At 37.9% G+C, this 22,998-nt stretch overlaps 1 protein-coding gene across 1 annotated transcript; it reads right to left on the reverse strand.

The window, feature by feature from the left end:
- Positions 1-783: 783 nt before the first annotated feature.
- On the reverse strand, positions 784-22,795 carry ATG3 (autophagy related 3). The gene is made up of 12 exons (XM_059837971.1): positions 22,609-22,795; positions 19,876-19,917; positions 16,654-16,703; positions 15,427-15,497; positions 13,671-13,778; positions 12,065-12,114; positions 10,067-10,148; positions 9,517-9,551; positions 8,619-8,774; positions 7,858-7,985; positions 2,290-2,358; positions 784-1,060 (listed from the first exon to the last, which is right to left on the reverse strand). Exons 1-12 carry the CDS (start codon positions 22,678-22,680, stop codon positions 979-981), a joined length of 945 nt encoding a protein of 314 aa, XP_059693954.1. The 5' UTR covers positions 22,681-22,795; the 3' UTR covers positions 784-978.
- Positions 22,796-22,998: the final 203 nt, after the last annotated feature.

Below are 22,998 nucleotides of genomic sequence, written 5' to 3' on the forward strand. Positions count from 1 at the left end.
AGATGGATGCTTGGGAGACAAAAGTGCTTTCCTGAAAGGCAGTTTAAGTGAATCTAATGACTATAAATATATGCACAAATATATATACAGAGACATGATGGTCCTTTCCTCCAAGTTTCATTACATAAACCTAAACATTTTAAAGGGCATAAAGTGGCTGCTAAAGCCTGGATCCCTCTGCAATATCTGGATCCACAAACAACTCTATGCATGTTCATCCCAAGGAGGAAACCATGCTGTTAGACTCGCAACTAGGGTAGCTGAGGCAGACAAATAATCAAGATTGAACCTTGCTCTGACATAGCAATCTTTTCTTTTACCCTCAAGCTGTATTTTTGTCAATAAGACTGTCCTTTATTACAAGAGAAACAGACCACATAATAAATATCCCTCCTCTGTCGCCTCAAATATTCCATCTCTAGTCTTGCTCAAGTGTAAATCACCTTTCAAAGACTGGTTAGTTACAGTTACTTGTTAAAGCTATAGTCAGACTTTCTTAACAAGACAATCACTTATTTTTTTCATCTTTTAAAATATTCCTCCAGCTAGAAGAAATATAGCCATTCATACCTGGAAAAAAAATCCCTCCCCAAAGCTCCCAAGTGAATTTAAATGGCAGGGGAAAAAAAAAAAAATGTACATTTTTAGGAATCAGCAACAAAGCCAAAACTTAGGCTTCTACTACAAAAATAGATTTCAGTTTCTAACATACATGAAAATAATCTCATGGAAGGAAATTAAGGAATTATGGAGAAAAAAAATCCCACCTCTTAGTGCAGCATCTGTACTGGAATGAAAGTGATTTATTTATATTACACACAGAGATTTTTATTAAAAAGGCTGGTAATGGAACATTTTATTTTAATGCATCAAGTTGATAAAAGATTAGTTACAGAAATTGTGTATAATGTATAAGTCCCATGGATGGGTTATTTAAAAAAAGACTTGAAAATTAGAGGAACACATCTCTTATTTTAGTTACATCGTAAAGTGCCTTGTGTAGTCGTATTCTATCGTTGGAATGACCGCCTGTACAAATTTCAAGAAAATAAGAAGGTACCTGAGTTTCTTATTAAGGAAAATGTACAATAGCTAGAAATCCAGCAAAACAAAGCAGAAGTCACATTCTTTGCAGAGAAGAATTCCCTTGTATATGTCACTTTCAAATGCATGTTGGGCCTGAATTTGCAGTCTGGAGTATATTGAATAATTACAATCTAAAGTCCCTGTCCATGTGGGAAAGAGGCAGATAGGAAACTGAAAATTTAATAGAAATCACTACTTTCAATTGACTATTAAGTTACATTGGCACTGGACGTAAGTAAACCCAACTGTTTTGACAAAACAGTCTCACAGACCATTTCTTCACAAACAGAAGATGTATGAAAATGAGTAAAGACATGTTAAAAATGCCCTAATATGTCAAGTGATTAAAAAAAAAAAAAAAAAGAAAAACAAGAAAAAAAGACTAGGAGACTTGAACAACCGCGACAGGCAAGTAATTTCCCAGTTAAGTTCCAGTTGCTTGTTGCGCAAATTGAGCAAGTCTCAACTCGTACAGTAAATGAGAATGTTACTGGCTCAAGACCTTTAGCTGCTCAGTAATTCCTGCTTATTTGCCCTAAAGCAGCAAATAACATTTTCTTGAAAGGACACACTTGCTTTTATCATAGAGGTTGCTCCAGTCAGAAAGTATACTATTGATTACTACAAAGCATAACTAAGATCACTCAGCTTCCTGAATGAAAATTTTAATTGCAAGGCATTTGATATTGATGTTCAGAGTGGTTTAAGTGATTTTCATTGCTTTTTGTCAGCAATGTTGTTTTACCAAGATATTGCTCACATGCAGAATAGAGAATAGTGGGACCTTTACACCTTTCACAAATTAATTTCAGATTAAAATCTAATACAAAAGCTGTTCTACTAAACAGTGATTAGACTCCGGATGGAGTCTGGGAGCCAACAGTCTCACCCTCCTCCACTGGCATCTCCATTGCATGCTCACAGCTACCACCTTCACACCCTTACAAACAAGGGCTCAATCCTGTCCCTTCAAACCTACCTGCCTTCCCCATGGCTCCTGCCACACACCACCTCATGTTTCCCCAAAAACTTAATAGAGTCTGTTTGCACAAAGGAGTTCATCCCAGAACTCCAGCAAGTGCTACCCCAAGCAGCTATTCACGGCTTTCACACATGATTGTCCTTCAGCTTATGAACCTTGAGATAACAGACCTTACACTGCAAGAAGTGTCCAAGAATCTGTGTAATAAAGAAAAAGGATACATGTGAACTCCAAGTTCTCCCCCACCTTCTGCAACAGTCTCAATTATTTTCTTCATGACTTCTGCATGCCTGAAAAACAGATCAGAAACCAAACATTTTAAGGAAGATGCAACTCCCTCTTCATCAGGATAAATAGGTTTTGTGCAAATTAAATAATTTTGGACCATTACCTTCAGAAGCAGCAAGATGAAATTTTCAGTTTACAGAGAAAGTAAAATAGCAACAGTAACTGAAAATTAATATTAAGTGATCAATGTAACATTATCTAACAGCTCCTTACATTCCCACAGAAAGCCAAAAATGATGTAAGCTTCAATGTAGGATCAATGTGGTATGTCAAATGTTGTATGCCCTAATGTAGAGTGCCAAGAGAGTGAATGCATACTGCTTGACACCAGTAGAACTTTTAATTGCTAAATGCCAATAAAGCCCCCAGTTAAGTCCCTAGAAGGTAATACTGACCAGCAGCCAGCCACCAGAACTTCCCAGATGCCCCTAAGATGATGTCTAGAAACTGCTGTATCATTTTTAGCTGCCTCTGCTGCACTCAAACTTGTAAAGCTTGAAGAAGTTTAAAACACTAAAACAATTAATAGTTTCCTAGGAAAGGCAGATTAAATCAACCCTGCATAAATTCAGAAATATCACTCTAAGAATGGTTAAGGGTATGGAAACTTTCTCTGGTGGTAACTTGGGTTACTGTTAACTGTTGATAGCAAATCAACAGTTCTAAGCTAGTTTCTAAGCTAGTTTCTTCTTTCTTGTAACTCTATTATTGTAAACCACTACAGGGAAAGATAAATACTTCTCAGCTCACTGAGTTTTTACATTCTCATCAGTGATGTCCCAGACCTACTATGAACCACACGATATTTGTGCACAAAGCTGGTCCTGGGAATGCAACACAAAATTACAGAACAGCCAGGGCTGGAAGAGACCGGTCATCATCTAGTCTAAAACACTCCTTGCTCAACAAGCAGTCAACAAGAGCAGATCACTCAGTGTTGAGTGCTATGACTTGTCTGCTATAGTTTGGAATATCCTTAATGACAAAGACTTCAAAACTTTTAATGACCAGTTACAATTTGGAAGTAATGTTCTTGTGTTCAAGGCAGTTCTTGTACCTCATATACTAAGGGATGAAGAACATGTCAAATCAGAGGGGAGAACTACTGTATGTTAAACTATGTTTTATTTATGTATCTTTAAAACAAACTCACAGGTTGTATAATTACCTTACTTTTATCTATACTTCAGCCTTGTTTTAAATAGAGGATTCTGCAGGTAATCTTCACCAGTGACGTAATACAGGGCTATGGGTATCCATCTACACAGCACTGCAGGTAAGTAAGCAGCAGTAGTTTAAAATACCCCTCCCAAAACAACCAAACTGCCAACTGAAAAGAAGGATGAATGGGAAGCAGAGTTTGCAAAACTTTCTGACTATGTCTTGAAATCAGTATGTCAATCTAAATAGCTGACCAGCAACTGGCATTTAGTAATTACCTCCAAAGTTAATCATTCTGCCAGTGGCTGCAAACAAGGAAGGAAGCTGTTGCAAAGTTACCAAGACAACTGTTCACAGGAACATACAAGTCTGGGGAAATATTAAAGGTCAGCATTTGTCATTTACTGCTGGTCTTTGCAAGTCAACTAACCCTCAGAGCTGACTCCAATTCTGGATCCCCACGATGCCCTGTGGAACACATGCCATTTCAGGTGCCAAGGCCAGCTGCTTCTCTGTAGGAAGCTGGGAACTGCCAAAACTTAAGTTTTGACCTTAGGCATAACTGTGGACTGTTATGTTTTACTGGCACAGAATACAGGTCACCATGCAGCCATTAGAAGTCCTTAACAGCATTCTGACTCAACTTCATACCTCTTAATGACATTTTGTGTTTTTTGTTTTCTAAGAACTATTCCGGTCCCTAAAATTCTATCATGGCCACAGAGTAATGGTCATTCTCACTGCCATACAGTTTCTCATGAAAAGCTCTGCAGGTGCTTTAAAAACTTCATAAAGTTTGTTTCTTGTTTTCAGCCTCCTTCTGTATTTATGCTCATTCTTGGAGGAATGAGCATAAAACATATAAATACACTACAAAGGAAATAAATAACTTTTGAAAAAATGTAAGCTAAAATATCCTGCTATCTAGAAATCTTTCCCTGCAGATATTTAGAGCACATTAGAAGCAAAAAGAGTTCAGAAGCCTATCACTATTCTGAAATGGAGACAAATAAGTCCTTGGAATCAGTGCAAGTGATTACGATTTAATTGTAAATGTGTTTAGTAGTTAACCTGTTTGAAAGGCCCTTCATAGCACACAAAGAAAAAGACGAGATTCGTGATTAAAGCAGTTTACAGCAATTAATGAGGAAGCTGACAATGTTCCTCCCAATACCATAAAAACGCTGACAAGAACTACAACTTAGAGAAGAGTTGTAACTTGAACAATTTTCACTAACTATTCAAAATAGAAGCCATCTCAAGCAGCTTACAGAGGCATCCAACTGCTGTTTCTTTCCTTTCTCTGACACCTGACATGAGGATAAGCACATTGCAATAAAAATGTCTGGAATCATACAAATATCCTACATTACACAATTCCTATAACATGATGGGAAGCAACAGCAGCAGATATAAGTAAAGACTCATAGCTCCTAGCTGAATTAAGAACAAAGCAACAGTTTGGCTATTGGTTTTTATCCAGAAGCCCAGACCTTCTCAGCTGTTAGCCTTACCAATTTGAAAAAAAATAGAATAGCTTACTTGGAAAGTAAGAAAACATTCTTAAAACCTCCATTTTAGATATGCTGTTAGTCTCTTTCTTCACAGCCTCAACACTATCTTTTAAATTCTTTCCAGCGTTAAGAAGTTGCAGATCCATGACATCACTTTTTGAGAAGGGCAACAGTTTCCTCCATTTTTAAGACTAACAAGTAGTCTTAAAAATGGAGGAAACTGTTTCACTTTACTATCATCTCTTTCATGCCTAAAAAGCTGAAACAAGTCTCATGATGTAAACCATTCCTTCAAGCATAAGTGTAGATTATATAACAAAGGAACTGGCACTTCACTGGCTTCAGAGGAAGGGAAAACATGACCACAAGGCTCTCACCTGTGAAGAGACTCAAACCAAATTCACAGATTAGCAGTGCACTACTGACACCTCTGCAGAGTAATAACTAAAATTAAGCAGATAAAATTGTAGCCACAGCCTAGTATAAACCCCGCAGTTCTACCTAGTCAGTGAGGGCTATCATGCTGAAATATCTCTGCATCTTTGTTCTTAGAGTGCCCTCCAAATACAGATCAACAGGAATTTCTTCCCAAACAATTTACTAGAAAGGCTTCCAGCAAACACAAAGTAAATTAAATTTTGGCTTCAGGATTTTTTTCTTCCTTTTCTTCTAATTATCATCTTCCCAGTCAGTCTGTTAAGACCTCCTACATTCCTCCCATTTGACACTTCATCAAAAACACTAGTTTCACGAAAAAGATGCATCCATTTTTTGCCCAAAATCATTTGGACAGCAAACAATAAGACACTAACAGGTTGAGATTAAGACTGGTATGTTTATACAAGGTACAAATCATAAGAACACCTTACTGGATTCAAACCAAAGATCTACCTGGTTCTCCTCCCTATTTTATAGTACATGCTCAATAAAGATACTGGAACAAGCACCTCATACATGCTCTGTCCAAAGCACGACTACAACAGCATCTCCAGCAGACTGCTGGAAATTACCTAGGGACTTTCTTATTCTGAACCCTTCTAGTAGCTACACTTTTAATAACCTTGACAAATTTTTATTTCATTAACATACTATTGCTTAAATAAGTAGTTTAGTTGAGTGGTGTGTGCAGAAATTAATCCTTTCTGGCTTTGAAAATGTCAGCAGAGTAGCATTCAGTGCCACCAGTTTCACTGCTGGAAGAAAACTTAAATCCTATTACTTCACCTCCCACGTCATTCATAGTGAAGGTCACTGATCAGTGATCAAACTCCCTGCTCAGCTTTTTTCAAATATTAAGGGACACAGATTATTCAATTCTTTCTTATAGGAAAGAGCTTTATAACTTTAGTTATCCCACACAACTCTCCCTGTATTTCCCAGTTTTAGTCTTCTTTCACCTCACAGACAACAGAACAGATGACCAGAGCTGTACTCCCGTATTCAACATGTGGTGGTCCCACAGATTAACAGAGGCCTTATGTTGTTTTATGTTCTATTCTTTATCATTTGCTTTGCAGTTCTTCCAGTTCTGCTTCTTGTACTACTCTTGAGCACTCAGACTGACACTTTCATGTTAATGCAGACATAAACCTGATGATTTAAAGACCAAAAGTAAATTTTACTACTCCAAAATTTTTAACTAGACCACTAGAGGGGAAAAAATTACTTCCCAGTACAACAGCCTCCCTGCTCAATACTCTCCATATGTAAGTCTGACTGCTTGGCAAAACCAAACACTTTTCAAAAGCAGTGGCTAACAAACTGTGACAGCAAGAAAGATGATATACAGATTTACAAAGCACATGAATATATATCCTCTTAAGACCAAAATTAGCCATAAAATTCTTGTTGCAAAGTTCCCTTGCTCACTTCTCTAAAGACTGATCAACAAATAAATGCTAAGCCAGAAGCTTAGAGTTCAAAGAATGTTTTGAGTCTGTGGAAATGACCACAAGCTTGTCAACAAGTTGATTATTTAACACTCAGCTAGTGACATGGATAGCCTAAGTGTTTAAGTCAAAGGAAATTAAACTTAAACTGGCAATCTGAACTCTAATTATTTTTCTTTTAAACATATGCAATCATACAAGGAGTATCTTTTCTTAAAAGGTAAAAGCCCAAATTTGTACCTCCAGGAACTTCATATTGTCAAGAATTACACGGTTTCAGATACTGGCTCTATATCACTAAGACACCTAAAAAGTTGTTAGGGCCTACATCTAAGACAAGATGCACCCTTCAAAGACCTAGAAAAAATATCTGTACAGCAAGTCCAACTACAGGCTCTCTATGTCTTGGGTGAGAAACATGGAAAATGGAACATTAAATACTCAAAAAAACCAACTGTGTTTTGCAGTTGTGTTCAACAAATACTTTGGTGTGACAGTCACAGGCTCTCTATTAATCACTGCAAAATTTGAAGGGGAGTGGGAGGTAGTTAGCATAAAATAAGAAACTGCTATTTAATGTTCAAATAGCTTTTTCAGCTGCCAAAAGTATACACTGTACCTCTACTTTTTCCAAAAAGTAGACAAAAGGATAAAACTTTATTTCATGGAATTCTGGTAGTCTGCCACCTCCTGGAGAACATAGGGAAGATGAGTTAAAAAAACAAGTTGATCAGAGAAGATGAGAAGTGCTGCAGTGAGCACTGGAAAGAACTCAGAGAACTGCTGATCCCTTCCTTTTATACTGCCTCAGAAGCTAACAGATCACTACAGCAGCCAATTGTAGAAATATGTCCAGAAGACCTGAAAAAAATCCTTAACAAGAGCAGCGAAGTGGCTTGTATCTGCAGGCTGTATCAGACCAGAAATAAAGACTTACCTGCATGGATGAACTGAACACATGGGAGGTGGAGGAAGATGAGGATGGTTTTCAATGGTCACTGTTTTTTTGACGTGATCTTGACTAATATCTTCATACATATGCTCTACTGTTAAAGGCTGCCGCTGCTAGAGAGGAACAAGGAACACGAGAACAAAAGCGTTACTAACAAAGAATCTTGCTCCTTTCTAACATCAGTAACAGATGATGCCCCAAAAATTACAGGCATCTAAAACATAAAGGTTCTGAAGGTACAGTGAAAGAACTGTGTTAAAATCCATATGGTATAAAAACAGTACTGCACAGATTTTCCTTTGAGTAGTGCAGTCAACGCATTTAACAACCAACTAGGTTCCCACCTTGGTATTTGAGCAGTGGGTCCTACACAACTTTAACTCAAGAAACCTAGTGATTAAAGGGAAGAACTATTAATATATTCTTTTTTTTTTTTTTGAAGGAGATGAAAGGACATACCTGCTTACTTGACTGAGTTTACTGGGGTAATTACTAGTTCTACAGTGCTAACAAAAACACCAGCGGCTTCGTTCAAAATGTGTTCAGTTATCATGTGCAGTTTTCAGTGAATTGTTCCAACTTGTGGCAAGTACAATAAAAGTCCTGCCTACAAGCCTATTGCTTAACGGTTTTCTCACCATTTTTTCCTATACATTTCTATTGTGAATAAGCAACAGAACAGCCTATTTAATACAGTGAGCCTAATTTCACAGAAAGAAGGAAAAAAAATTCCAAAATATATATACCTCATCATATCCAAATAACCAGAGCCTTGGAGTTTGGTAATATTTGTCATAAGTGATGTAGAGGTCATAGGTTCTAGTCTGTAGAATAGCATCTTCCCCTCCAACATCAACTTTAGTTTTGTTAGCTTCTACAATCTGTCGTGTGTCAAGTGTTGCCTGGTTCAAGGTGAAAATAACAAGATTAGAATAATCTTGCTTGAGTTCCCTCCTTTCCCATCCTAAGTAGTTATGTAAAACTGTAAAACTTTTAATAATGTTCTTAAGTGGGCACAAAAAAACCCCAACTTATGGTTTGTTTTTATTTCTAAATTGGGAGCATCAGTTTCTCCCCCAAAAAGTACTTTTTGTTTTATTTTTGGGGATTTTTTTTTTTACTTTTCAAAAAAGGTCTGATTTCTTAAGGAAGTAGGCAGCTATGTTGTTACACTCCCTACCTTCTTTCACAAACAACAGACGATTCCAATGAAATTCAGAAGGCAAAGGTCTCAATTTGTGCAGGTTCATGAAGACTTAGCACAGTACCACAAATAATGAAGCCTTCTGTTTTCTATATAAAAGTCTGATGGACTGGTGTAATCTACTGAACCTACAAGGCCACTCATCCTCCCTGTGTAAGCCCCAAGAACCACCACTGCATTTTTCAACTTCTCATGAATACAGCATTGCCTGTACAAGCAGAGCAAAAAGGCTTAGCAAAACCAAAGAAAATTTCTGTGGGAAAAATCTTTGAGGACCCAAGGGTTCAAGTTAATGCAGTAGATTGGCAGGAGACAAATCCGTAGGAATCCAAGCTCAGTAACCCTACTACTTATAAGCTTGTTATTTCAGCCATTTATCATTATTTTTATTTTGTTTGTGCTTATATTGTAATAGGCAAGATAGAGAACTGTTCACTCACATCATCTGTCTCCAATAGCCCACTTTCTTCATACTCTGAAAAGAAGACCCATAAAATTCTGTGTTCAGCTTGTAGCCAGTCATTGTATTTGTCATTCATAAACAACTACTTTAAAAAAAATCTACATGTATCTAAAGAAGTTTTATTCAGGTAACCTTCCCAATCCCCAAACCAGACTATCCCTTTTTAAACACAAATTTGACCAGGACTACAGTAAGTAGGTGGAGCTATATTTCAGTGATTTTATATAGGCAGATTGAGTTTAAGTCTAGGTACAAAGCTGGAAGGAAACTGTGCTAAATCCCTAATTTATACTTTCTTAGATCTGTTCTGCTACACAGTTTTCCAATCACTAACATTCAGTCAGGTTTTCGGCACACAAGTTAGAGTAAGCATGCATCAATAAAACCATACAAAGGATGCTGAAGAGCACTGGTCTACTGAAATTTTTCAGCATGAATTCCTTGCAAAGAATGAGTGGTGTTTTAGACCGTACTGCTTTGGTTAAAGACCTGAAATAAACTATGTCCCATCCAAGTTAAGGAAATACCTTCCATGTCTGCAGCTTCTCCTTCATCTTCCTCGTCATCATCTTCACAAGATGCTGAACATTCTGGTATTTTTATATTATCCTTTAGAAGTTAAATTGAAAATATTGTTTTAATGACTATTGCATCTACATAGCCTAACAGCCTCAAAAAATTGAAGGTGTTAAGTCCAGTCAACACATTCAGTGAGCCAGAATGATAATTTCTGAAATATTAAGGAGGACTACACTGAACTCAAATATTTGCTTAATAACTCATCCTTGTTTCAAAGTCCTAATATGACATTAAAAATCCATTTAAAAGTTTTCCTTTTTATTTTGCAATCTGGAATTATTTAATTCCTGAACAAAGAAAAGCAACCATGGTGTTAAACAATCAAGAGATCAACCTATCTCAAATGAAAAGCAGTAACTAAACAGCTAAGACTAAACACGTAGGTTAAGATTTTTTTAAGTTCTAACCCACAGCCAACTGTGCAGCAGTTATCATAAAATATCTCAAGGATGGGACACATAAGGATGATCAAGTCCAACCCCCTACTCTTTGTGGGACTACATAAACTCTGTTATACGACTAAAAGAGTCATCCAGTTTCATAGACTGTGAGCCCTGTCCATAATTGTTTTAAAATACAAGAGAGTCACTAAAGGTATCACATTTTGATATAATTCTGCAATGCAAGAATTACAGTCCAACAGAAACAAATACAGCACAAGCCCACAGGTAACTTTTGTTAGTTATGCATAGCATAGAATCCAATGGACAACTCCAAAGAAAATCAGAAAGTAAAGGTTTTAATTTACAGAGATTTCATCAAAATTTTAGGAGAATACTCCTAATAACTACTACAGTTAAGAAGCTCCTCTAATTCTGAGCATGAGGGGGCTGATTTTTCATTTAAAAAGCCCAAACCACCAAAACCAATAAGAAACTAAGTGACAAAGTGCATTGTCAAACAGAACATCAGAAGGAAAGAGTTGTCCTCCTGGACTGGATCTGCAAGCAAGCAAGCTTTTCTACATACAATAGAAATAAAATCCAATGCAAAACACACAACAGCAATTATGAATCAAAGTAGCATTCTGCAAGTACTGTACTTTGCAGAAAAAGTGGTCAACTTTAGTTATTCCTTGAGTATTTCTTCCACCCTCATGTTACTGACTTGTAAAAAAGCAGTACTTTTACTGTATTCAGCAAAGTCATTTGGAATACCTGCACTTCACTGTTCATCAAATCGATAGCATTTTGAGCTGTTTATAATCACACAGTAGCATAGGGCAGCCCATTTTTTCCCCTTAATTTTAGAATCCAAAGCTTCTGGTATGCCCACAGACAGAACTCCCCATACAAATTCATCTTTAAAAGCATTTTGTATCTCTGTGACTTTCTTCATGTTTCTTAAAAATGTTAGCCAATACATTTGCATTTCAAGTACTTCCTGAGGAATTAAGTTTCAGGTCTGTTTCCTGCTGAAGGGACTTTTTGGAAACATGCAGAAACTGAGGATTTCATAACATGTATACATTTAAACAAGTAAAGTTCTTCTAAACTGAAGGGCATAAACCTGTCAAACTGGACCAATGTGCTAAAAGTCTACTTGCTATAGTTGAAGATCACAAAGAAATACTTTACATTCCCACAATATTTTTCCACATAAAAATTTCTTTAAATTGGATTTCCAAACACTAATGTTTTGGAACACAAATGTGTGACATCAGTGTAAAGAGAATTTCATTTTCAGTTCGTAGAAGCCTGGCCCAGGAGCACACTGGCTGAGGACATTTCAAAAGACAAATGCCTCGATAAACACAGCAATAAGGAGATGCACATGCTTAGACCAATATCGCAGGCTCTGAGGGTCATGCACATCTGCAAAACAATTCATGACAAAGTATAATGTAATCTTTCACAGGGAGTACTGGAGCACTAGACTGACACTGGTAAAACTACTATTACCTTCAGGTCTGTGATAAAGCAACAGAAAAGTTTAGAAACAAGTACCTTACTGTCTAGTGTGATCTCTTTAACTGCTTCTGTTGCACCCACTATACCTGTAAATTGAACAGGAAGTTGGTGTTAAAAATGCTTTTTTCTTGGTTAGAGAACAGCATAGAAAGAGTTTACAAGGATTTCAAAAGCAGTGTCTCATCTTTCCAAGTCACATCTCAACAACCCTGATATGTGAAAGTCTGTTCATCAGGTACTGGACATCCCTAAGCACACCATACCAGTAACACAGAGCGCCACATCACACATGTGCCATGTCTTAAAAAATCCATGATGGAACTCTGTGAATTTGGACTTCTATTTTAAGGTATTTTTGCATAAAAGTGAACTCAGGAGAGGCACTCACATCACAACAATGAAACTCAAGTTCATGAAAAAGGCAGGCATTTATAAATATTTCTGAGCTTCCTGAAAGCAATGACAAAGAAAAATGTAGCACAGCACTCAGTGTTTTTAGCTGAGGAGAACTGGGGGTATAAAACCACCCCAAATCACAGAAGCGTCCAATCTTGAGATCCTCCCCATTAGCCTTCTAGTCTTACTGCAGTTCTCACACAGTGCCTTTTGGGATACATGCCAAGATTCTCCTTTGACAGAGTACATTTATCTGGTTAACTCGTCAACTGTGAAAATAGGTTTTATCTCATTTGACAGCATTTAGAGACCTGGCAAGGTTTAGTCAGGGTGTTACAGCTGTGCTGTACTGTATGGTGCCCAAACCAGTCAACTCTAAAAGGAAAAACCTGGCAGAGGAGTCTATTCACAGCAGGGATGGATACTGCACACTTAATTCAAGGACATGACAAAGCTATTCCAAATTATTTCTTTGGTGTGGGGGCATTACATTATGAACTATGATACCTTTAAGTATTGCCAATGATGAAAAATGTTTGTCTACAGAAAAAAAAGGCATCATCTCCAACCCTTTTTCTCCCCACCCTCGCAAACTATTTAGAGAGCTTTCTCCACACTACAGTAAAAACATTTACACCAAAGAAAGTAAAAACTTGGAGGAGTACTTTTGGAAATGGTGGAGAAAACATCACTGAGGGACAGAATTGTATTAACACATGACAGAACATCATGAAACAGATTAAAACTAATGTAACTGCCAATTAGAAAAAAACAGAAGTATTTTTAAGACACTGTGCTAGAAAAGCCAGTGAGATAGATTCATATAAGCAGCATTTTTTAGACTTCTTTATAAACACTAGCTCATTTAAGGCCTTAGTGTAAAATAGGACTATCTCCCACTCTCATCTCTGTTCTTAATATCTTTCTTTTAAGTACAGCATCCACAATTTAAACTAACATTGTCTTCACAGGATTTCCTTACTAAGGAATGAGTCACTACACAGCTCATATTTTAAAATGATTTCCTAGAACTTTATCATCTCTGAAAAGGAGCCTGTTTCAAGCATATACAGCCACACAGTTAAGCACTGTGTACCAATCAGGTGGGTAGCTGATAATGTAACTTTATTTCCTCCAGACTACATGCTGGTACACAGACGTGTATTTAAGAAAGATTTTACTTTCTAAGAGTGGAAACTGAAAATCAGATTGCCAAATGCAAAGCCTGCAGTAAGACCTTAAATACCTGCATTGTGAAAAGTGTCTACCCATCCCCCATCACCATCATCTTCTTCTATAATTGCTTCCTGCTCGTCTGAGTACTCCATCTGCTTACACCTTTTATAGCACGGCACTACAAAAAAATGACAAAACAAAAAGAATGCAGTCAGTAATTCTTATACAAAACCAGACTGGAGCATGATATTGTCCTACAAGGCCTTCTAAAATGTGAAAATCTTTTATATATCTCTATTTAAGGAATCCTAAGGTTGTATTTCAAATGCAAAAGTATGAACTTGAAAAAATACGTTGATATGCTGAACCACATATTTTACTCAATGTAAAATACAATGATTGCTGTAGCCTTAGAAGTTCATCTTTCTGTTAAGTATTAGAGCAGCTTCATACAATCTCTTAAGGATTAGAAAATAATTTCTCATTTGCTAACAACTGGAGAGAACCTGTAAGCTTTCTTCACACTGGTAAACAACTAAGGACAACTTTGCCTTAATTTTCATCAGTTTTCCAAACTCATTTAGGTTTTAGAATTGTGCTAAAAGTTTGCAGCAGCTACTTATGCAAGACATTAGGTATGTTTAATTACAATTTAATGTCTAGAAGTTTAGAAGGTCAGAATTCATGTGATATTAAGAATAACTTCTGCCATATGCATTACAGAGCCATTTAAATAGAGACTTAGATAATGTTTTCAGAAAATAGTCAAATAAAGACTGAATATCTGATCAAGGCAAAGCAGGCATTTTCCAATAGTATAAACAAGCACTATGTAGAAAATGCTCCTTTCTTTTCTATTAATGTGGAGAAAAACAGATCTGCTGCATGAAGTGCAGCATTTGAAAACTGCTCTTTAACCTTTCAGAAAGGGATAAAAGAGTTGTGAAAGTCAAAGTGAAGTCATCCAAAGACTTCTAAAATGAGGTCTGTAGGATGGTTCCCAGTCTCAACTGCAGCCCACAACTTTTATTCAGGTGGGAGCCCAATGTGACACCAGCAGCAGGAAGCACATTACTCTGCAATGTGATCAAGAGGATCAGAGCAACAAGGAAGCTAACTACTGTAGCAATTTTTACATGACAGTGCACTGCAAGACTCCAAAAGCCAGCAAGGAAAATCCAAGTATATAATACAATTCTCTGCAGGCAAAAATTTCCTCAGGCTTTCTTAGTGCTAATGCTGCATCTAATACCTTTGACACATTTTGATGCAAAATCTGAAAGATTTCCCCATAGTTGTGCCAAAATGTTATCCTTCTTATCCATTAAAAAGTCGTCACCACATGTATTATATAAACACAACTGTGAAGCCGAAAAAAATTAATTCAAGATTGTATTTATATGATTCTAATTGACAAGGGCATTGCCATTAACTACATACTTGAATTAGAAGTATCAGTGTCACTATGAAAAACATTTTAAGAACTCTATAATAGCCTGAGTTTCCAAAGGAATGAGGACAATAAACATATCTTCATTTTAGACACTGAACATGAGCTGAAGCAAAGACAGACAAAGAGGTTAATAATGTTTAAAGTTCATTTATACTTCATCAAGGCAAGCTTTATGTCTCATATAAAGCTCCACTATAAAGTGGTCTAAGAAAAATAATTAAGGAGTGCAGGAAAAACTTCTTTAATATTGCAAAGCCAGAGCATCTGAAGTGTAAGGTATTTGCTTTCCCTATCAATACAATTGGTAGAGTTGACAGCACAGTCAACCATACTGTCAATTCTACGAACACCTATATTTAAATTCCAGGCTTACCATTTTTAGTTACCAGAAACTGTTTGTCTGTTGGCAGATAAGCTTTGACTTTCAGTTCTTCTCCTGAAGCCCTGTAAAATGAAGTGCACCATTTGAGAATTTGATGACGTGCAAACAAAAGAACTATTCTATTTTCACGTTGTGTCAAGAACATTTTATATAATCCTTTTGACCTATTCTCAGAATTGGTTTGTGATGACTTTATTCTTCCCTACGTACATTTGGTATGGTGTTAGAAAGCTTGGCCACCTCTAACTGTTCTGAGATCAAAACCATTTTATGCCTCAAAAACTATTCACCTTGAGATGGCCAAGCAAAGATGGGTTGACAGAATAATGTATTCTATATAAAATTTTCTAGGATCAGCAACAACAAAGAAGCAAACATCTGAAGAAAGCAGCTTCACAAAAGCAAGAAAAAGACCTCTATAAATACAAAATCTGTCCATAGTCACTAGTGCTTTAGTACTCTTAATTTCACATTACTCAAGTATTTGCCTTCATCTTTAGTGGGTTTTGGTTCAAAGTAAGAGTAACATTCTAAACAGCCCATTTCAAACTGCTGCCAGACTCAACATCATGTTTTCTCTGAAGGAGGCGGCAAAGGGGCAGGGAAACAATGATTCAAATATAGTAATTTTTCCTTCACCAATTCGAGGCTCAGTACAGAGCCAAGACCCTGATGATACCAACTGCACAGACAATGCTCGTTTAGGAGCAGTTTCATCATGCAAGACACCAGTAAAACATAAGGAAGCACCTTATTTGTACCCTTACTGTACACTAAACAGAAGGGATTTCTAAAGGCAAACACTGCACAGTGAACTGCCATGGGCTAACCTGAATACATTTATTAACAAATGCTTGTCAAAATATACCATTTACAGCTACTGCTTGGCAATTCCAGTTGCACATGGCCTTTGCTTTTTCAATCACCAAGACAAACCCGGGGAGACATGCTGCTACTGCATCTAAGCACTAAAAGCATTCACAGTATATAACAGATTGTTACTCCTAAAACCTTAGAAAAACAAAAAAATAATCCCCAAGCAAATATGCATCTCAGCTATTGTTATACAGCAATTAGTAAGCTCTAAAGAGCCATCATAAAAGTTTTACTGGAAAAGTACACTTACTGCTCTGACAACTGTATGGCTAAATCCAATGGAAACACACCAAAGCACAGGCAGGAATGTCAGCTTTCTACAATTCTTTGAATTTTCCTTACCATTGCCAAGTAGGACAGTGGTGAACTAAGTGGTCTCCAGCTGCAACAAACTGTTAAGGCAGGAAAAAAAATTACTGTTACATATGGTCAAAGGCAACAATCTCAATTTTTTTATCAGCATTAGTATTTCAGTTCCACATTCTTCTGACCAATTAACTGTGTATTTAACAAATGTTTTAATCAGATTGATTCTTTATTTTAACCCCATATCTCAGCTAACCATGAAAATGCAAAGATTAAATCAACTTCACCTGAAATGCTTACTAAGCACCATAGCAAATTCAGTGTTTCAAAAGCTGTGATACTACCTGCCTGTCTAGTAAGAACCAAAATAGTATCTGGACCTAGTAAGACTGTTTACTCTGTAAGAATGAAATTATTTTTATTTGCCACTATTCAAACTTTTGCAAAGATAACAAAGAGCTCAATGTAAAAAAAAAATATGTTTAATTCTCTTTCCTTTTTCAAAACAATTTTGCAGTAAGAAAAGCGAGACCATCAATCCACTGAATCACTAAGAGAACTACAACAAAGAAATAAATAGCACAGATTTTCTATAATGACCATCACTATAATAGCTGACCACTGATGTAAACTAAAAACGGATTACCACTTACTTAGTACACTAAAAGTCTTATCAGTAACTTTGTTCTGAAGAAATAGTTTTTAAAAATATTCACTCTGCTGGTTCTTAGTATCAAAAATGAAGCCTGTTATAAAATTGCTTTATTATTTCAGAGTGACACTGTCATGTTAAACTTGCCAGCAATGTCATGCTAGACTTGTGTACAAACTCAAAATTCATGCAGCAAAGTCTAACCCTCTGGGCTTGTCTTTGTACACATAAATTAAGGAAGGCAAGCCTGCACTCAAGTGATTTTTGTGGGCTTTGCAGCAGTCCCTTTGGAATATGAGGTGCACAGCTACTGCTGCAGGTGCTGTCTTGTTTTGAAGTGCCAGTTTATACAACCACCCTCCCCAGCTGCCCGGGAGCTGCTGCAGTGTGACATAACAGGCTTGCAGCCAGTCACAGCCATTTCCTCACCACATCCTCCAAAGGGAGGCATGGATCAGCATAGCAGAAAACACCACAGTGCACACTGCACAAGGATTAACAGGCCCTATCTCTGCAAAAGTGCTTCCCTTTCACCTATTTTCAACAGAAACCTCTAGCAAAACTGAATCCTTTAAAAACTCTCCCAATACACACAGAAATTTTAAAACTCATTATCTCTCACATAGTAAACGTAAATGAAACTCCAGAACTATTTAAAATTCTCTGCCCAAAGAACTGGAACTCTGTTTGTGACAGCAATGTTGAAATATATTACTAACGATGAAAAACCAGCATAGTTTGTGGGTCTAACAGATACATAGTCCTAAAACAGCATTTGAAATTTCATCTACATTTTTTTCACCTTAGGCAGCAAAATTATCTCACTGGTTTCACTTTCTATTTCTCAAGCAGTGATGCTACCTCATATCTGAATCAGTACTGAAAAGTGGAAGGAGGTCAGGTTTAGAACATCTTATTTCTAATCCTGAAGAGAATGATTTTAAGAATTTCCCTGTATTTACACACACGATTAAAACAGGTGTCATCTTTTGGAGGTATTAACTAGTAAGAACTCATAACAGGCAAGAATTTTTTGAAAATAAATCAAGTGCACAGATAAGTGAAAAAAGGGAGTAGGTGCTGAGTTTGATTAATGAGTCATCTTTAGTCTTAATTTATTCATTCTCAGAGGCAAGCCACCGGAACCCCACAAAAAAGCTATACACCAGTTAGTGTCTCAGACTAAAATACAGCTTAAATTACCCAAGAAATCCAAACTCATTCAAAGACAAAATCCTAGTGTCATTATTTTTCTTTAGCAACCATTCCTATATAAAGACTGTCAAAGAGACAATCAGCAGGTCCATGCTCCAGCTTCATCTAAATTTACCAAAAATTTAATCTTCATGTATAACTGGTTCCCTTGACTACTGTTTTGAAGGATCCAATTTATTCATCCCAGCAGCATCTAACTTGACACAGAGAACATGGACTATTCACATTCCTAGTACTGTTTAAAGGCTAAAAACTGTTTAATGTAATACAGTGTGGTTCTTGCTATGTTCTATAGAAGGTGCCTTCTCTTACAATACTACTGCAAATTCTTCTCCCATAAACCACAAAGGGACTAAGTATTGGTAGAGCATTTGTCCAGACCTTCTCTGTTATTCTAGCTTATATACAATAAAGACTATGTATTATTGTTTAACATATATGAATATTTATACACACACACACATACAGTTAACAGAACACCATGTTGCTAAGCCTGTTTTTCTGTGTGGTACTTCTATGTCAGAGGGAGAGAATGAGTGTTTGCTTGCCAGGGCAACACAGCAGAAAAATACAGGTACCAATATTAGGAAAAAATACTTCCGTCCACATTATCTACCTGCATCAGTCATCATTTGTTCCATTTTTTTTCCACCCATCGCTACGATTTTGTTTCATTTTTCTTTCATTCTACCTAACAGTCTTGACACTGTTTTATTAGAACTCTGTAAAGACGAAGTATTTGCAGAGCAATAGCACTTCAACATGAGAAAAAGCGTAAGGGGGAAATTAAAATAGCTCAACACAGTCAGTGTTCTTTCTGTTCCAGGAAAAAAATCCTGTTGTTCTTTGCACTGGAGTTCTCAAAAAAATACAACTGCTTGGTAGCAATTCAAAATACAGCCAGCCTAAACCAGCCTATAGAGAAGAAGAGGGAAAAGTAATAATCAGTGGATACACGGTGTGGACAAATATATGCAATGATCTTCACAGAACCTTGGAAGGTACAAAAACAGAGGTAAGCAAAGACTGTTCCAAAGATAAAAGCTCCCCTTCAAGTTCCTCAGAAGAAAGATTTTAAAAACCAATACATTCCTACTTCAGTCCTGAGCTCCCGTGACAAATGGAGCTGTTGACCCAGCTTCTTTACAATGTTTTCACAGCATAACAGAGGAAAGAAGCATCCCACATTCAGATGCCTAATGCCATCTCAGGAGAAATTATATTGATCTACTTCTATCTGTAGAGTAAAAAAGGCCACTTAGAAATTTCACTTTGTGGAAGCTGTTTCAAGAAGCAATAATTGGCAAAGACATGATCTGTTTAGCATGGTCATTTTACATTAAAAAATGCATCATTACTTTCAAAATAAATTTAAGTTTCTATATACTTACTTCTTCAGGTGTAATTACTCCAGTTTCTTTAAACTTGGACTCCTGCAAGAGAAAAGTTTAGAAATTTTGAGAACTGCTGACAAATCAACACAATCCACTTTACTGGAAAGACAAACACCTTCTCTACTCTCATTTTGCAATTAGTTCTGTCCAGAGAGCCAAGAATCAGCCTGGAGGCAACCTCTGCCATGACTGACAGGAAATTCACATTAGAAAATAAGGAAGTAAGGCTCCTCAAAATTACTTGTTGCAAAGTATGAGGTATTATGAAAAATTATCATCTATACAAAAAAAAATTTTTTTGCTACTGCAAATTATAGCAATAAGGAAGAAGCACTCAGTAGTATGTTTGCCAATAAGAAACAGAAAATCAGTTGGAATCAGTGATTTTAACTGTCAAGGACTCCAGAGTTCTAGGCATTGAAAAGCTCTGCAATGCATCAATATGAGGTTTTGCCGTTAAGTAAAGTCATGAATGAAAGACCAAACTAACTTTTCTCTGGGGTAGAAAAAGTTAAATACAAAGATTTAGTAATGTACTCTCTTTTAATGCCCATTTTTGTGCTTTTATCTTGAACCCCATGGAAACAGCTTCAGTTTTTGCATGTTGTTGTGAGGAGTTCTGTGGATAAAAGAATAGATGAATAAATGGTGAGCAGACACCAGACTTATTCTGCGTAAGAGAAATTAAGTACTTTAGCATTAAAGGCAATATTTATGAAGCTTAAGGATAACACATCTTGTGTCATATTCAAATCCAGACTAAGTGTATTATGTTTTGACTTCTGATAGTTTGTTTCTTCAGAAAAACCTCAAGTACGAAGGTATCCTACTGTTTCCCAGCATTAGAGCTATTCAAAATCGGCTTTTGACAGAGAATGCAATTTCAACCATGGCATAGCTGACTTTTTGTCCTAAGGAATCTATTTTTTTCCCCTTATCTAGACTAAAAGCATCAACTGAACATGTCTTGCTCCCAGCGACAACTGCACCAAATTCAACCAGCAAGAAAACATTGAATAAAAGCAGCCCCAGCTAAACTTGGTTATTTGAGTTCCTTCCCCCAGTGTGTGCTATCACCTGTGCTACAGAAAATGAAAGGAGCACAGCTGCTTCATAAATACTGATTACTGTCTTTCTGCCTCAATTCTAAGGAAGAAACCCTTAAGAACAAGTTAAAGATAACAGCAGCTCTACAAACATTGTAACATTATTATATGCCAGGTGACTGAAATCAAAGTGATTTCAATTGCTATAAAACTCAGAATCCTCAATAACACACTGGGCAACACCACAGTGGAGACAACTTACTGGTTCCCCTCAAAACGAACCATAAGCAGTAGAGAACATGCACAAACTTGTGTCTCTGGAATTACAGAAAGAAAACATGTAAAATATCCGTCCTCTGTTCCCTGAGGGCAAATAGCTCATTTTTATGTGTAAGTAAATTCTTCAATTATGAGAGACACAGGTCTAGTTTCTTTCAAAAATTACCAAGTTGGAGTATTTATTTCCCCCTTGTAAAGGGAACATATACACATAATATCAACACCTTCCATTTCTGGGAGGTTCTACTCCTACGTCATCCCAATAATCCATGTGGACACAATAATTCATCCACTATTACACCAGCTGTGCGACAACAACTGTACTACTGAGCAACTCACTTCACCCTCCCATGGCACAACTTACTGCAACCCAGACATTTCACATTGGTGGGCAACTCTAGGACCAGACGAGAGCATCCCAAACACCACAGAGGGACAAGTTCAATTAATAATTGACTGTCCCTGCTATCTACCCAGAGAAGTAAGCTGCAGGGTGCAAAGCACATAAAAGGTCAAACCACAAAGTCACAGGCAGAGAGACTGTTGTCATAAACAAGTAGGTTTTTTTTCAAAAGCAGGCAGAAGCATCAAAATCAGTTGTGAAAAAACTGCTGCCAAGTTAAGCACTTGTATAAAATTTGGAACTTATATAAAAAATTGTTTGCAAATAAGAGTCAGAGAATGGGATGTGATATAACAACTGCAGAAAACCCTAATTTGTTTCTACCTAAATATGCTGTAACATGACCTATAACAGATGAGCTGCCTACTTTTATAAAGACCCAATAGCTCGTTTCTGTTATTCTCAGCTACTGTGGTGCACAGAAGCTTGTAATAATACTGTAATTCTGACACAGAAACAAGCTGTGCTAAGTAAAACCTGCTCACACAACAAAGGTGTGGCTAACTTTGTTGTTTTAGTTTGGGGTTTTTTATTTCAGCTGAAAAAGATGCCCTTTACCCAAAATAACCATTGTAACACAATTCCTGAAACCAGGCTCAAGCCTGTCTGTACAGTCAGATTTCAATTACTGGACACACAACCACGTAAAATTTTCGTGAGTTTTACAGAAAACGGCAGCATATTTAAGTCATTCCTTGAGAAGTAGGAGCAGCAACACCTGTTCTTCGAGAGGCCTGCCCCTCCCAGATGGATGCTCCCTCCTCTGCGGTATGTGAGCGCCAGCCGGGGTTCCCCCCATCCCAGCGCGGGATGAGGGCCGATGGCTGTGTTGGCACGCCCAGCACCGAGCCCTTCCAGACCCGCAGCCACGCAGCTCCTCGGGCCCGGCCGACAAGGGCACCGACAGCCGCCTCCCGGGGCTCACGCAGGGCAGTGCGCCCGCAGGCGGGGGCAGCCATGGGTGCCCCTCCTCCCCATCCCGCTCCCGCGCAGGACCGGCACCTTGAGCACGGGCGTGAGGTACTCGGCCACTTCCAGAGCCTTCCCCTTCACCGTGTTGATGACGTTCTGCATTGCGGTGGTCGGTCGGACGGACGGGCAGACAGACGAACAGCGGCCGCCAGCCGCCCCAATCCTCGGCACAGCGCTCCTGCGGCAGCCGCCCACGTGACCCGCCCCTCACGTTCCCCCCACCCCTCCGTCGCACGCGCGTGACGCACGGCGCGCGCGCGCGGGGCGGGAAGGCGGGGCGGGGCGGGGCGGTGTAGCGGCTTACGCGACCGCCGGGGGGCGTGCGCGAGCTCGGGGGCGGAGCTCGCGCGTCCCTGGAAGTTGTGGGGGCGGGGCCAGTCCGGCTGAAGCCGAGGAGGAGGGCTAGCGCTCGTCCGCGCG

Source organism: Haemorhous mexicanus, chromosome 2, assembly GCF_027477595.1.
Source record: "Haemorhous mexicanus isolate bHaeMex1 chromosome 2, bHaeMex1.pri, whole genome shotgun sequence".
NCBI lineage: Eukaryota > Metazoa > Chordata > Aves > Passeriformes > Fringillidae > Haemorhous > Haemorhous mexicanus.